Below are 16,734 nucleotides of genomic sequence, written 5' to 3'. Positions count from 1 at the left end.
CCAGCCACTCCTCAGAAGGAAGGTTAGGCAATCTACTTCCGTAGTGATACTGCCTCAGAAACCCAAGGAGGGGTCGCTATGAGTCGGGTCCGACTCAACGGCACACAACAACAACAACAACAACAACAACAAATAACCCATGGACAAATCTACTGCTTTACTTCATACTGCTTTTTGCAGTGTATCAGTGCCCTTGGCTCACCCCACAGCTCCCAGCAGTAGGCGAACAGTACGATCACCCCATTCTAGAGGGGAGTAAATTCAGGCTTAGAGAAAGAGAGAGGAAATAACTGGCTAAGATCCAGTGGGAAAATAAGGCTCTAGGTTTCAGGCTCAAGATGTTTTACCCGACTTGTAGGATTTTTTCCTCCATGAAGTCATTCATTTTTTCATGAAGTTTGGTTACTGAGGCAAAGGAAATGTTATTGTGGGGCAGAGAAATCTCTGATGCCCCTCCACCAATGGCACTAGGTCTATATGTCGGTCATTCCCAGGATCAGCCAGGCATATGTGTGGCTCAGTCATCCCCTGGCCAACCCTCTGTTCACAGTTAGCTCAGAGGTTTGCGCTGTGAGCCAAGCAGAAGCATGGGTATGACTCCAGCATGTGGGGATTTGGAAGCCTGTCCAAGCATTGCAGAGAGATTTTCAGTGGGATGTGACTAAGTTTCCATGGTAATATGGGTTGGAGAGTCTGCCTTTCCCAGGCCCCACCGTCCTGGTCCCGAGTGTCCTGAACTCAGTTCTCTTTCCTCATGCTTTGGCCCCCAGCAGCTCACCTCCTCCACACTGCACGCTGCACCCTTCCCAGCCGCTGTGGGTCCAGATGAACAGCAAGTCCTGGGGCTTTTCTGGTTCACTTTGATTTTCCGCAGTATAGTTTACAGGAACTGTGTATTCGTAATGAATTCCGTAATTCTGGTCGTGAAATAATAACACCTGGATCAGCAGCAAAATAAAAAACCATTTTGAAATGGAGTGAAAGCCCACAGCACTGCTGAATTTGCAAACCAAGCCCTGCTGTGGCTGTTTCTCTCCCAGAGGCCATCTATTCTTTCCCGGGCTTCAAAGCAACTCAATCAAGGTATGTGCCTTCATTTCAGCCATGTAGTCCTTTGGGGCAAGGCATATGCAACCCTCAAAAGGGATCTTTCCTACCAGAGGGAGGACCAGCGTAGACTAGGGAGGAGGAGCTTTGTGGATTCTAATTACATTTTTGAAGTCCCTGGGTGGTGCAAATGGTTTAAGCTTCACTACTAACCTAAAGTTAGTGGTTCAAACCTACCCAGTGCTGCATGGAAGAAAGGTCTGGCAATCTGCTTCTGTAAAGGTCATAACCAAGAAAATTGTATTGAGTCTTCTTTATAAAAGTAGCTTTGAGGTGCAGTGGTTAAGCTCTTGGCTGCTAACCAAAAGGTCCTTGGTTCAAATCCACCAGCCCTTGGTGGGGAGAAAGATATGGAAGTGTGCTTTCATAAAGAAAAAAAAGAAAAAGAAAGAAAGAAACCCCTATGGAGCATGAGACAATCAATTTGATGGAAACTTCTTTTTTTCTTTTTTTGGAGTGGTGGTGCAAACAGTTAATGCAGCTGCTAACTTAAAGGGTTAGTGGTTTGAGTCCACTCAGCAGTGCCTTGGAAGAAAGGCATATTCCTGCAAAATCAGCCACTGAAACCCTGTGAAGAACAGTTCTACTTTGACACACATGAAATCACCATGAGTCAGAATCGACTCAATGGCAACTAGTGTTTTAATTACATTTTACTTGGAGAGCTACTCCATGCAAAGAAAAGCATGTAGTCTGCATACTCACCCATGCAGCTGCCTTTGCAGACAAGAAAAACACATGCAAATTGCCTTTACCTAGAAAGGCATCTGAGCAGATGGTGTTATTCTGCTTGAACATGGCCCTCCACTACCCTACCACTAATTACTGCTGTGTGACACTTGGTCCAGAATGTCCAGGGGAAGGCAGGCTTATGGGCAAAATATGACCACCATAGAGGAGCCTTGGGGAAGTCTGTTTGGGGCCCAAGGATGTATGAGCCTTCTCTGAGGTCTCTGGAGAGATACAATTCCTGCTATTATGGCAACTAGGATGATGACTGTGCCTGTGGTGTGGCAGGGACCGGCTCAGGGCTTAAAGCCAGCAATGGGGTATGGGGAATCATCTACAATCTTGGTGGATTGTGGAGAGTGATACTGCTTTTTGGTAACATGTAATCAGCCCTATGAGGACAGCTGGTATGCTACCGGGCTAATAGGTCAGGACAGGCTCTCTGTAGGACTTAAAAGTGGCCTGGCTGTAGACTATGTGTCTCTCAGCTGAGCCTGCAACCTGTGTGCACTCCTAGGTCGAGACAGCTAGCAATTTCACTCCCAGCCTGGGAGGTCTGGGAGCATAAGCCAGCAGGAGCTAGAGATGGAGTATGAAGGGCAGGCCAGGTGGAAATTGCAAGAGAAAGGGAGCCGACTTCCTTCCTGAGCAGCTCTCAGACCTCCAAGGGCTTGGGTTGCCGGTTGGAGATGGGGATGCTAAGAGCAGGCCTAAGTGTATAAGCAGCCACTTCTCCAAGAAATATGCTTGCAGTAACACATTTGGAAAAATGCCTCCAGGTTTTTTTTTTTTTTTTTTTTTAAACAACAGAAAACTATGCTTTAAAAGAGATCTTTATTATCTCAGTATGGGAATAAGACTGGTGAATCGAGAATCCATATGAAACCAATTTCATGCAATTTTGTAGCCACGTATAATTTGTGTTTGTGTATGTGTAATTGATTTCAAATGCAGGTCTCTGTGGCTTTCCCAGTGCTCCTGGCTCTGCAAGCAATGTGTGGGCCCTAATATGGGGACAATGGCTTTCTATTTAGAGGCAGAGAGGCCCCCTCCAGTTTCTAGGTGTAAAAATTTGAAGTACCAATCTTATTTAAAGAGAGAAAGATGATTACTTTTAAATGAGGGCTGGACTTCAACTATGGCACTTGCTTTCTCTGGGTTTTGTTTATCATGGTCCAAATGGATCCAGGCTGTGTGTCTGCTTTAATAGGTTGATGCTTTGCTCAGCTTGTAAACTTTTTTTTTTTTTTTTTTTTTTTTGAGGGGGAAAGAAGGTAAATATATCCATCTTGGTGTTTGCTAGAAAAAGCAAATTCACATGCTAAGAGGTGATGTTCCTATATAAGTTTTGTCTTTTGTCTCCTCTTTCAGTCCCTCTGAATAACTGTTCTTAAATCAGAACAGGAGGATCTGTTCTATGAGTAGAAGCCTCTCAGTGGTACAAAGGTTAACTTGTACTGCTTGTGAGCTTGGCTGCTGACTGAAATGTTGGAAGTTCAAGTGTACCCAGAGGTACCTCTGAAGAAAGGCCTACTGATCTATTTCCCAAAAAATCAGTCACTGAAAACCTTATGGGGCACAGTTCTATTCTGACACACAGGGGTCACCATTAGTCAGGGACAATTTGATGACAAATGGTTTAAGAAACAATCTTTTCACAGATAAATGGCTCAGGTACAGGTTTTTGATATCAGAAATCAACTCACAAGAATACATTTGCAGTGGATTTCATGGACTGCATATTGCATTGGCACAGTTCTAGATAGTTTATGTTGCTCAAGATACTGGTTTGCTTACATTTCATCAGAAATTGCTGTGAAGTTAGCACCATTGTGGGGCAGCCTCTGGTGATGGGGCGATGGGTGCTGTGCTTATTGGCAGAGCCAGCCTCTGCAGGAGATCCCCTAGAAGGCAGCCAGAGAGACTCTGAGGTATCACCTAACTTGCACAGCTGCAAGTTGCCAGAAACTACAAATTAATGGGAAAAAAGAGCTCCCAAGAAGAGCCATTGGCAAGTTTTGAGGACAAAATGTGCTTTGACTATAGATGCAAATCTGCCACAAGTCCTGTTCTTTGGAACAAGACATGGAATCAATAATTACAAACCATGTCAGAATTTAGTCCTAAGAACTCTTGCACCTTAAACAAGAAATGGTGCTTTTCTTTTTTTCTCTGAGATCTTTAATATTTTTAAAAGGATGAATGATCAGATGTTTAAGTGGCTTGTGTGGAGTCCCTCTGGAGACAAAACCAAAACAGTTGCCACAGAGTTAATCATCACTCATGGTGATCCCATGTGTGCAGAGTAGAACTGGGAGTGCAGGTTTTGCAAGGCTGTGTCCTTTTGGAAGCAGATGACAAGACCTTTCTTCCACAGTGCCTCCAGTGGGTTTGAACAACCAACTTCTCAATTAGTAGTCAAGTGTGTAACCATTTATACTGCCCAGGGACTCTTCTCCTGAGACAACAGATGAGATAAAGGGATCCTGACCTTAGCCCAATCACAGATTTCTAGAGACCACCTGAGAAGTAAATGTACAGGGAGAGCCTGGTTCTTCCTTATGATTTCCAAATGCTTGTTTAAGCTGAGTCTGGAAATGCTGAGTGATGTCAGTTTGAAAACAGAGTCAACAATTCATTTCCAAAAGGTAGTTTCTAATGTGGAACATCAACTGTGGGGCAGATCTATACATCCTACCATCTGATATAAAAACATAGGCTCTGCGCAGGACTGCCTGCTAATGAGGCCAAGTTTACCTGGCTGCCACATGGGAAACATTTCCTTCCTGGAGGCAGTTCCTTTTGAACAAGATGGGAACTGTGCCAGCCAAGAGCTCAGGCAAAGTTCGAGAGAGGGGAATTCTGCAGCATGTGGTGAAGGAGATTATATAAGAGCTGGTCAAGAGTGAGAACTAAGCAGCAAATAGCCATGTAAAACACTAGGAACCAGCATGTATGTATCATCCCCTTATTCCAGGGCCCCAGAGTAAGGTGAACTGGCTGACCTCTGTGAGCCACCACTCCTGAGACAAATGAAAGAGAGCACACTAACTTACCATCAGATGCAGTGGTATTTTGGTTGGTCCCTTGGCGGAAATTTTCTCCCATAGGCCCCTTCTAACATAGCGGACAATAGTGCCAGCAATCTGAAACTCTCCAGGGAGCTCAATCTTCCAGTCGCTGTTGATGGATCTCTTACTGGAATCTTTGAGAGCTAGAAGGAAAATCAAAGAAGGGAGAATGATGTGGGGTACTCAGCCTTTCATACTGGGCATCTAGATTTCCTCAGGGTAGGAGAGTTTAAGACACATAGGCTGCCCCAGGGGTCTTCTATCGTGGGCTCCTTGTCTCAAGTGCAATCCAAATAATGCGGGTGCAGGAGGAGGGGCAGAGAATGGAAACCACTATGGCTCAGTCAAATTTAGAGAATAATTTCTGCCTGATGAATTAATTCTATTTTAATATGTCCAAGAGAACACAACACATCAGTTCATTTCTTTTTTGCCCCAGTTGCCATCGAGTTGATACTGATGCACACTGACCCCATGTGTTTCAGAACAGAATTGTGTTCCGTACAGTTTTCAATGGCTGATTGTTCAGAAGTAGATCGCCAGGGCTGTCTTTGGAGGATCCTCTGGGTGGATTTGAACTGACAAACTTTTGGTGATCTGCTGAGCATGTTAACTATTTGCACCAACCAGGGACTCCTTATTATTACCTATCTGGGTCTTTTTAAGGCAGGCAGTCTAACTCAAACATCTCTTAAGGATTTGATATTCTTGTGTTAGTCAAGTACATGTTCCTTCAAGGGACAATAGTTATTCCATTAGATATTTGTGTTTTGAAACCTGAGAGGCCCCACAGATATGGCAATAATGCTTGGCAGAGGTCAAGCTGGTGGAACACTGAGTATGGAGGGGTGTGCTGCCATATATACTGCTCTGTGGTTTGCAGGTTCACTCCCTCACACAGCCACTCAGTACAAACACCCGTCAGGAGGTAGAGGGAAGCAGCGTTTAAAGAAAACAAAACAAAACAAAAAACCCAGCATTATTTAGATATAATTTACATACCATACAATTCACCTAAGTGTGTACAATTCAGTGGTTTTTAGTTTATTCACCGAGTTGTGCGACCATTACCACAATCAATTGTAGAACATTTTCATCACTTCAAAAAGAAACCCTCTACCTATTTGCAGACCCTCTCTATTTCTCCCCAAACTCCCACTAATATACTTTCTGTCTTTGTGGATTTGCCTACTCTGAACATTTCATATAAGTGGGATTATACAATATGTGGCCTTTTACATCTGTCTTCAGCATCTTGTTAATTGCTTATAAGCCAATACTTGGTTTTCCATATAGGAGATCTATATTTAAATCTGAAGTCCCCTCACTTAGGTTTGGAGTCTGTGGTGTTCTCACGAGGAGGGGACTATGCAGTGAAATGGTTTTGTTTTTAGAAAAAAAAACTCACTGGAGTGTATTCCAGCATATAGAAGCCTTTTAGCAAATGACAAGCTAAGAGGTGACAGCAAGTCTTTATATCATTTCAGAAAAGAAGGTTCCCAGGGCATCCTCAGGCCAGTGCCCACACTCTGCCAGCACAGCTAGAGCCCCTGATATCCACCAACTGCTCTCACTCACTTTATAACACCATTTAGTTCTTATGAACAAAGTCAGATCATTATCTATTCTATTCTCTATTCTCTGCTTAAATAAGATGGCCACATTTAATACAGATTGTGAATAATGAGAGTTGGAACCAATAAAAGATTGAGGTTAACCTGAATTCATCAGCTCTAGCCTGGGGTTAGGACCCTGTAGTTCCATAACAAGCTGTGTGACTCAGGCAGGACAATATGACTCCAATGCTTGCTCCTGCCCAGACATGCTCTCCTGGCCAACTGAGAAGAGATGCGTGCTTAGGACTCCTTGCTTATAGGAACCACCAGGAGAAATCAACATAGGAGCTGGAAGGGCTACTTTCCAGCTAGAGAGACTTCCAATTAGCGTTTCTATCCTGGCTGGCTGTGCACAGTGAGTGGTAGAGGATTACAGGACTCCAGGGAAGGCTGAGGAAAGAGAAAGCTCTACCACCTGGAACAGAATCTGTTTCAGAGAGAAATTCTACTGGCTATTGAAACTTCCTGACTATTAAAGGGAAGTGAGAATGTTTGGATACTCACAATTTCTTTTTCTTTTTCTCTTCCTCCACTACCTGTAAACCACCATTTAAGATGCTCATTCTCTGGCTCAGGTGCTACACAGGCTTTTACCAACTTAATCTTCCCAACAAACCTGTAAGGTTGAGGACTGTTTTCTTCATTTCACAGATGAGGAAATGGGGCACAGAGAGGTTACACAACTTGCCTAAAGTCACATAGCTATTAAGTTTAGAGTGAAGACCTGAACCTAAATACATTGAGCCCAGCATTGTTATAACTGCTCACATTTCAAATTCCTATGTTCTTAGACTATGGCACTAGTGTAGATTTTTATTTAAAAAAAATACTAAAATGTGAAAACGTAAGGCTTGTTCTCAAAGGGAAAAAATTTCAGATTCTAAGGAGCTCCGGCAACAAGAACAAATAGCATGCTCTGTACCTTTATGAAAATAACTAAATTCACAGATTTTCCAAGCTTCCAGTGAATAAACAACTTAAATACATATGGTTATGTGAACCTTTGGTGAATCTAGGCAAAGGGTGTATGGGTGTTCATTGCACTGTTCTCTCAACTTCTCTGTAGATTGCATAAGCATATGCAATGCATCGGTTTCACAAATCAGAGCAAGCTGGTGGGAAGTTGGTGTTAGTTGCCATCAGTTGGCTCTGACTCATGGCGACATACAACAGAAAGAAACTTTGCCCAGTTCTGCACCGTATTCATGATCATTGGTATGCTCGGGTCCATTGTTGTGGCCACTGTACACTTTGAATGCTTTCAATGTAGGGAACTCATCTCCCAGCACTACACTGGACAATATTCTGTTGTGATCCATAGGGTTTTCATTGGCTAATTTCCAAAAATTTTAGATTTCCAGGCCTTTTTTCCTAGTCTGTCTTAGTCTAGAAGACTTGAATTGAGTGGGCAGGTGAATGGAAAGAACACACTGGCCTGTGATGCACTGCAGCAACCATCTATCTGGAGGAAAAAAACAAATTTTACAGAGCTTGTTGATTTCAGGATGTAAATACAGTACTCAAGCTTACCAGCAATCATGAAGATGGAACTGGACCTGGGAACAGCAACATTTTATTCCCTTGTGCATGGGATAAGGAGCTCTGGTGGCGTAGTGCCTAGGGCATTTGACTGCTAACCAGAAGGCTGGCGGTTCAAACCCACCAGCCCCTCCATGGAAGGAAGACCATGCAATCTACTTCCATAAAGATTTACCGCCTCGGAAACCCAATGCAAAAACTGAACTGCCGTCAAGTCAGATCCGACTCATAGCAACCCCTCCTTGGGTTTCCCAGGTGCTATCTCCTCGGAAGTAGATTGCCCAACCTTCCCTCCAAGGAGTGGCTAGTGGATTTGAACTGCCAGCCTTCTGGTTAGCAGTCAAATGCCTTAGGCACTACGCCACCAGAGCTCCCCAGAAACCCAAAGGGGGTTGCTATGAGTCAGAATCAACTGGATGGCAGTGAGTTTGATTTGATGCATGGGGTCACCATGAGTCCAAGCCAAGTGAATGGCAATTAACAACAACAGGAAACACCACCACCCTTGACAATTTCAAGTCATGCATGGGACACCAATGAATATGGAAGTGGGAAGACATGAGCTACCTTGGTAAGCCACACGGCCGCTGCTGGAGCCTGGCTTTTCTGTGAGGTCCTGGTCTGGAGCAGCTGAGGTGGTGAAATATCATACTATCACAGCTTCAGGAGAGGGGCAGCACTCAGAGCCCCAGAAAGAATAGACCTTGCATGCCCAAGTATTGCATGCAGCTATCTGAAGAGTGGCTATGAACTGCAAATAGAGCTTCACAATGGCCATGTGGCCTCTCCATCCAAGAGGCTGGTACTCTTTTCCCCAGGACAGCTTGTTCATGACAACAACCATTTACGCATTTCACAGTGAGAGCAAAACCCAGAGGCAGAGTTAAAAGCAGGAGGTCAGCAGTTCCAAAGGCACAAGGAACATTTCAAACCCTATTTACGTTGGTATGACTGACTTAGTCAGCAAGATTAAAAAAAATGTTGGTTGCTGTGGTCTGTGCTGAAAAATAAGAACTTCCTCCAAAATTATAGCATTTTGCATTCCTTCAGGAACCCTTGGGTGGTGCATCTGGTTACTGTGCTCAGCTGTTAACTAATAGGTTGGAGGTTTGAGTCCACCCAAAGATACCTGGGAACCAAAGCCTGGCAATCTACTTACAAAAAATCAGACATTGAAAATCCTATGGAGCACAATTCTACTCTGACACCCATTGGGGCTTCATGAGTCAACAGTCTCAACAGCAACTAATTTTACATTGCTTCAAAGGGATGAGTCTCTAGCCTCAGAGATTCTACTGTTAAGATAGCAAGACCATTTTTAGCAGTGACTAAATAGTCTCAATGTGGAGTCTAGTGATAAAATGCCTGTGGGGGACCACATCATCTCCTGAGAGTGAGTGAGAAAAGTCTGATCACCTCCTACCCCTCTCTTTTTTCAAAAACTTATTATTGTGATTTGAGTGAAAGTCTCAAAATCATTTTTTAAAAAAAGACCAGGCTTACTGCTGAGAGAGACTAGTGGAACCCCTGAGACTGTAGCCCTCAGTCACCCTTTAAGCCTAGAACTGAACTCACCCCTGTGGCTCAACTTTCAGCCAACTAGTTAGCCTATAAGGTGAACAATAACACACTCCTTACAACAGACACCACACAAGATCTTACCTCTTTCTACATCAGCCATGGGCCTCCCACAACCTGACTGAGCTTCCTGAGGGAGGATTTGTTAGAGCTGATGAAGCTCAGCTGAGGGCATTCCATTTGCACAACTCCTTTCCAAGACTCCATTCATAATGTTGTATTCTTAAAGAGATCTCGCCCCCCAAAAATAAACTCTGGATCCCTCAAGTTCCTGCTCCTTTCAATCTTAGGGCATCAATAAGTATATTCATGTCCTCTTTGTCTGTAAGCATTTTGAGGTTGATTAGTTCATAGTTAAAATCAGGATTTTAAACCTAGAAAGAACCCAACAGGAACTATCAAGGTGATTAAAAGTACTTTGATTTTAAAGGCAAATGATAAATAATAAGTGAAAGAAGCCAGTCATAAAAGGCTATATATTGTATGATTCCAATTATATGAATCTTGAGGAAAGGCAAATCTATAGAGGCAGAAAGTAGGTTTGTGGTTGCCTGTGGCTAGGGGCATTGTAGAGTGACTGCTAATACATACAGGGTTTCTCTTGGGGGTGATAAAATTAAGTGTGGTGATATATGCACAACTGTGAATACACTAAAATCCACTGAGTTGTATACTTTAATTGGGTAAATTGCTTTGTGAATTAGATCTCAATAAAGTTTTTCTTTTTTTTTTTTTTAAATAATAACAATGAAAAAAAACAAGGAATTCCCGCATGACCTGATTCTATCTGTGAAGTCTTAAGTTCCCATTGGCTGGGAGGAGATTTTTCACTTGTTGGTTCCACCTAGGTCAGAGATTTGATGTTTTAAACCATGGTCCAAAATAAAGCAGCACTTTCTTTTGTATATTTTAAGTAGAAGCCACTTGAAGCCTCTCAATAGTTAGAGACTTTCACATGAGGTCCCATGAAGGTATGTGTGCACTTTCCTTTGATATTAGGACAGAACAGAAGCTCTTCAATGGCCTGGAACTTGAGGTCACATTCCATTTCCATTCTGAGTTGTTCTTTCTCTCCTGACATTTACATGTTGTTTCTGGGAGAAGATCATGAGCCATTCCAGGGAACTACTAGAGGCACTGCTGATGAGAGGGTAGGAGGCGGATGGTAGAGCCCTTCTCTCTCTCTTGGGGTTTGGAAGCTGTGCAGACAATGGGATTTGTTCTCTCCCTTCTGGATGCAACTGGAGGACCTGACCCAGAGTCAACCAACTGCTGCTCCTGGCACTGAATCAGCAGTGCCTTTTTTTCCATTCGGAGTCTCGCCAGCTCTGTCCTCAGCTATGGATACAAACTGCAGAGGCATTTCCTGTTCCAGGTGGTTTTGAGCAGAGAGCCAGCCAGCCAGCGTGGGCTGAAGGTAGGTGGGGCGAATTCTTCAGCAACTGCTCCCAGCAAATGTGAGAGCAATTCAATGTTACACTGGGTGAATTCCAAAGCACTCAGCCCTGAGTGGAAACAAGGCCTTTTTGAACTGACTTTAGGAACCTAACGAGCATGGACCACCTTCATACTTACCCTCTGTCAGCATGCCAGGCCCTGGATTATGATTTCTGGAGAAGATGAGGGAATTGAGAAGCCATCCCGAGACATTAGCCCAGTTTCTGGGATGGAAATTCACTTCTCTGGAGTCCACATTTAAGGAGTAATACCGGGCAGGTTTAACACGTGCTCCCCAGTGAACACTCTTCTCTACTGATCTCTGGCTGTGATTGAACACTTTGGAGTGGTTCTGGGAAGCTCCATGAATGGCGGCAAACTCAGATTTGGATTCCAGGTCTACACTCACTATTGGCAAGAAACTGGGTCTGCTACAGAATCCCTTGAAGCCTAGGAATACTCTGCAGTACACTAGGAGGGATTATCCACCAGCCATTTGTGTGTTTGTTGTACTGTGGTGGCTTGAGTTTTGCTGTGATTCTGGAAGCTATGTTATTTCAAATGCCAGCTGGGTCACCTATGGTGGGCAAGTTTCAGCAAAGCTTCTGGACTAAGAAAGACATGGAGATCTATTTCTGAAAATTGGCCAGTGAAAACCCTATGGATCAGAATATTGTCTGATATAGTTTTGGAAGATGAATTCCCTAGCACTCAGAATGCACTCAAAAGGCCACAACAATGGACTTGAGTATAACAACTATCATGAAGATGGTGTAGAGCCAGGCAATATTTCGTTTTATTATATGTGGGGCAGCCATGAGTTTTGTTGTACATGGATGGCAACTAGTGGGAGAAAGATATGGCTGTCCGTGTCAGTAAATATTACAGCTTTGGAAACCCTATGGGGTAATACTACTCTGTCCTATAGGGTGAGTTGGAATTGACTTGACAGCAACGGGTTTGGGTTTGGTTTGGTGGCAACTAACAAGAAGAAGGGGGATTAAAGATAAGGTCTCTAAAACACAGCAGAGGCTCAACGACTGGGAGCTATTAATCCTGATGTTATTATTTGCATTTGTGGACTTTAGGCTTTAGAAGCTCACAGAGATAGTCATGAAACCTCCTTCCCCTGGGCATCATTGACTATTACTTAATTGGCTCGAAAATGAGTTTTAATGAAAAGTTCATTTTTACTATAGGAATGAGAAGTTTTATAGTGAAGTAAAGGATTCTGACCTACTCTGTCATTCTTATATTGCTACAGAAAGTAGAGATAAAGTTCCTATTTTAGCCCAGTCCCTGGGACTCAGGTAGGTAAAAGAATGGAGTTGGAATTCTAAGAAGCTAGAATTGGAAGCCAAGGGACTAATTTGCAGGGTCATCATCTGTTGGTGAATTATGGAAGAACCAATAAATTGACCTTAGAATTGAGCCAGGTCCTGCAACAATGTGATTATGACTTTTGAATAAGGGATCAAAGGCTGCCTGAGTCTCTCATGGAGATCTCCTCAAGGTAGCAAAATTCACTGTGGTCCAGTAAGATCTGACTCATAACGACCCCTCCTTGGGTTTCCAAGGCGATATCTCTATGGAGGTAGATTGCCCCATCTTCCTTCTGAGGAGTGGCTAGTGGGCTGGAACTGCCAGCCTTAACAGTCAAATGCCTTAGGCACTATGCCACCTCATTTGGCAGGGAAACTTTTGGGTCCACCACCTGTTTTTCAGCTTGTCTCACTGTGATGGCTTTTGTGTCACTGGGACACAAGAAGTTTTATCAGCAGCATTTTAAATATCAGCAGGGTCATCATGATGGAGTGGTTTCAGCAGGGCTTCCAGAGTAAGATAGACTAGAAAGAAAGCCCTAGTGATTTACTTCTGAAAATTAGCCTATGAAAACCTTATGAATCAGAACAGAATTTTGTCTGATACAGTGCAGGAACATGAGTCCCCCAGGTTGGAAGACACCATACAATAGCCGCAACAGTGGACGCGAGCATATCAACGATTTTGAAGATAGTGCCAGACAGGGCAATGTTTCGTTCTGTTGCACATGGTGTTTCCATGAGTCAGAGCCAACTTGAAGGCAATGAATAACAACTTTTGATTGGTGATACTCAGTGATGAGACATCTGACCCAAACACTGGTGAAGCCTATGGTGGCTGGAGGGTGAGGAGTGAGGGAGAAAGCTCTTTGAGAACTTAGCAAAAAGGTTGTCACCCTGGAGAGGCTGCCAGAAGTAGCACAAAGCCCTATCTTAGAAAGCATTGTTCTAAGCTTGTTCTGTTTGCAGAGTGATAGCTAGGACAATCTGGGAGGGAAGTACCAGCCTGGGCAGTGTTCATGCCAGGAGGTATAATAGCCTACAGGCCTGATGAAGACCAGTGTGGATGTCAACATCAGGGACAATGAGGTCTTACCCTGCAGTGGGAGTGGCAGCAGCTACTCCTCAGTCTCAAAAAGACAGAGTGGCTGTCAGATGAGGAGAAAGCTGTGGTGGAGGTAGCAGGGCTGCATGGATCACAGAAGGCACACACATGGCAGGGTGCTGGGTGTAGTGAGTCCTTCTGTGGAGACTTGGAATCAGGAGCTCCCACCCCATGCCTAATCTTCCCTGAGGCAGGAATTTAAGGCAATACTTTGAAACTGTTCATTCTGATTAGACCCCCTGCTGAGCATACGCATTTCCACCCCAGATGTACTCAATCAGAATCTACAGTTTAACAAGAACACCAGGTGATTCTTATATCTTGTTAAAATGTAGATTCTGATTAAGTATATCGGGGGTAGAATATAAATTCTCAGCAGGGAGTCAAACTGGAATAAACCAGTTCAAAGGCCTGGGTTAAAGACTGCCTTAGTTTCTGTTTCCTAACTCTTAAATGAGATGATTCAAGTCTTCACTGTGCACCTGACTATTAGAGATTTGTTTTGTGTCTGTCTTGTTAGATTATGAGTTTCTCAAGTACAGAGACTATTACAAAGAGAGACTTGGTGCAATCTATAAAGACTTCAGTGCAATCTTTGAAGGCAGGGACATGGACAAAGATGTAGTTTTTTTATTTTTAAAATAGTGATAAGAGTTGAAATTAAAGGGTGTCATGGGCAGCTTCCATTTAGCAAGATAAACTTAATTCTTAAATCTGAAGGCAGAGAGATTATGTCTTACACATCTCAGTCACCTCTAAGTTGAAGTTTAACCCAAGACAGGGACATGAGACTAGGACTGACTGGAACACATGGGCCATAGAACATTCTATCCCAGTGAACTAAGAGCACAGGCAACCTCTGGTAATACTGGCTGTGTCTTGTGGCAGTGTTTGATGCTTCTGACCAACATAAAGAACACTTATGGGTTCAATTCAGCACTCTAACAACCCTGGTACATGCTGAACTTTGCTGAGGTTGGAGGTTGGGAATTGAGCTTAGGATACATTCAGAAGGTCATCTTTGGCTACCTATCTACTTACCAGTTGCTGTTGAGCTGATTCTGACTCACTGAGGCCCCAAGTATGTCAGAATAGAACGTGCTCCATAAGGTTTTCAGTGGCTCATTGTTTGGAAGTAGATCACCAGACCTTTCTTCTGAGGTGCCTCTGGGTAGACTTGAACCTCCAACCTTTAGGTTAGCAGTTGAGTACATCAAGTATTTGTAACACCCAAAGACTCCCTTCCTTGGCTAGGAAGAATTTAATTCTTCTCAGATTTTAAGTATTGTTACGTCTAAGACAATGAAGACTGGTCTGGAGTGGAACCCAATCTATACACAGGAAGACATAGGTATTTGTGCCTGAAGTCAATGGAGTTAGTTACTAGGAATTTTGGGACATAGTACTCAGTGAAAATCAGTTTTTGTCTGGATTTCTGTTAGATTTAGGGCTGCTGTTCTTTTTCCAGCTAAGGAGGCATCCCCGGAGCCATTGACAGGCCCAAAAGAGCTTCCTGCACATTAGGCAAAGGGACCCATGCTGCTTAGCACCAACTCTACTACAATTTCTCACAACTTCCTTCACTCTTTGTCCTTTTCCTTTCTATCTGAAGCTGGTGGTCCCCACTTCTGTCCTGTGGGTGGCTGCACTCCAGTCAAATACGATAGTGCTATTTGGTTTACTCTGAGTACTTAATTTGTTACAATTACAAATATAGATATAAAACCAGTGACCTCCTGGGAGAATGATACTGAACCAAACTTCCTGCCTGATCAAAATTCAATTTTCAGAAAACAAACTGTGAATCAAATCTTTTTGTTCTCTCTTTCTCTTTACCCAAAAAACTGTGGGCAGGTTTATCCTCCACCACGCGGATCCTCCGAGCTCCAGCAGGAATGACAGCAGCTTCAATATAACCTGCAGCAACAAATGACACAGAGATGAACCATACCTCCACTCCTGATCAGCAGCCCATGTACCCTCACCAAAATCCACCCATCCAAAGCCTCATGGTGGCTTCAGATGGTGTAGCTGGTAAAACTCTAATAAATCAGTCAACTAATGAGGAATGCTCTTCTATGGGCAGCACCTTCCAGCTGTTCAACTCCCAGTGAGCATGGTTGGCATGGACTTCTATGGGAATGGCACTATGCTAGAGCATGGGTGAAGAGTGCCTTCTGGCCACATTCCCCTGTTGGAGGGTCCTTTATTCTGTTGTATTTTGAACTTGCCTTGAATATCCATGGAATGATAGAACAAGTTAAGCAACTTACTCCATGACAGAATTATTGCCTCAACACATTGTGCCCCTTTACTGCTTCCACTGCCCTTTGGGCATTTCTGCAACTATCAGAGTATATGATTTTGCTCATTTCCTTGAGTATTCCCAAGTTCACTAGGAGGCTCACCTCTGCCCATGCTCTGATCCCCTAATGCCCAGAACAGCAGCAGATGTTTAATGAAGACTCCAAGTGACTGACTGAAGCTGGGAGCAGGGAAGGGTGGAAGGGAGAAGGGGAAGCCAGAGACTGGCTAAGGCTTGGTTAAGTGGGCAATTGTGCTAATCAATGAACCCAATATTATGGTGAGATTCTGAAATGTAGGCTGAGAGTTATTTTTTGAATTTTCATTTGGGTTTCAGACAAAGCTTTTGTGCATTTGCATCAGCAATTTAGATGATGGTCTCAAATTAGATTATGAGTCCCACCCATGCAGTTTCTAAATGTAATCATCAGAATCAGCAGGGGAACTCAAAAACATGAGAGGTTTCTGCACTCAACCTCCCAGACATTATAGAAATATCTATTTTGAGAAGTTGATTTAGTCATTTTCTCACAATAAAATAGCTTTATTTTTGTACGAAAAATAATATAATTGTTATAAAAATTTTTCAAAAATCATGACAGGAAACCAAATCAACTGCCACCACACCACACTACAAAAATTACCCCAAAGAAAGTAACATTTTGGTAACCATACACCTCTCTTCAGCACCTCTTTATGAATTTATGTATATACACATCATTTTATGTAAATGGGAGATTACATATGCTTTTCAAAGATCAAGGACACCTTTAAAATAGAGTTTTGCTAGGCAATATGTGCTCAAAGTGCAAAATGCTAAAGTTATAAAAGGTAATTGTTGTTGTTGTTGTTGTTTGCCATCGAGTCGGCCCCGACTCATAGCGACCCCTCCTTGGGTTTCCGAGGCAGTATCACTACGGAAGTAG

The 16,734-nt window shown here is 43.3% G+C and overlaps 1 protein-coding gene across 1 annotated transcript in view; it reads right to left on the bottom strand.

The window, feature by feature from the left end:
* The window catches only part of ADAMTS17 (ADAM metallopeptidase with thrombospondin type 1 motif 17), a 918,064-nt gene that overhangs the window by 181,539 nt on the left and 719,791 nt on the right, over window positions 1–16,734 (bottom strand). The window contains exons 16-18 of the mRNA XM_042783577.1: window positions 15,341–15,421; window positions 4,893–5,050; window positions 779–938 (exon numbers count right to left, since the gene is read on the bottom strand). Of these exons, the coding sequence (XP_042639511.1) occupies window positions 779–938; window positions 4,893–5,050; window positions 15,341–15,421 (399 nt within the window). The remainder of the gene's footprint in view (window positions 1–778; window positions 939–4,892; window positions 5,051–15,340; window positions 15,422–16,734) is intronic.

The sequence above is a fragment of the Orycteropus afer genome, unplaced genomic scaffold (genome assembly GCF_000298275.1).
Source record: "Orycteropus afer afer isolate SDZICR_OR568_19922 unplaced genomic scaffold, OryAfe1.0 scaffold00019, whole genome shotgun sequence".
NCBI lineage: Eukaryota > Metazoa > Chordata > Mammalia > Tubulidentata > Orycteropodidae > Orycteropus > Orycteropus afer.
The sequence above is the reverse complement of the archived record's forward strand: the minus strand, read 5'-3'. Positions and strand labels throughout refer to the sequence as shown.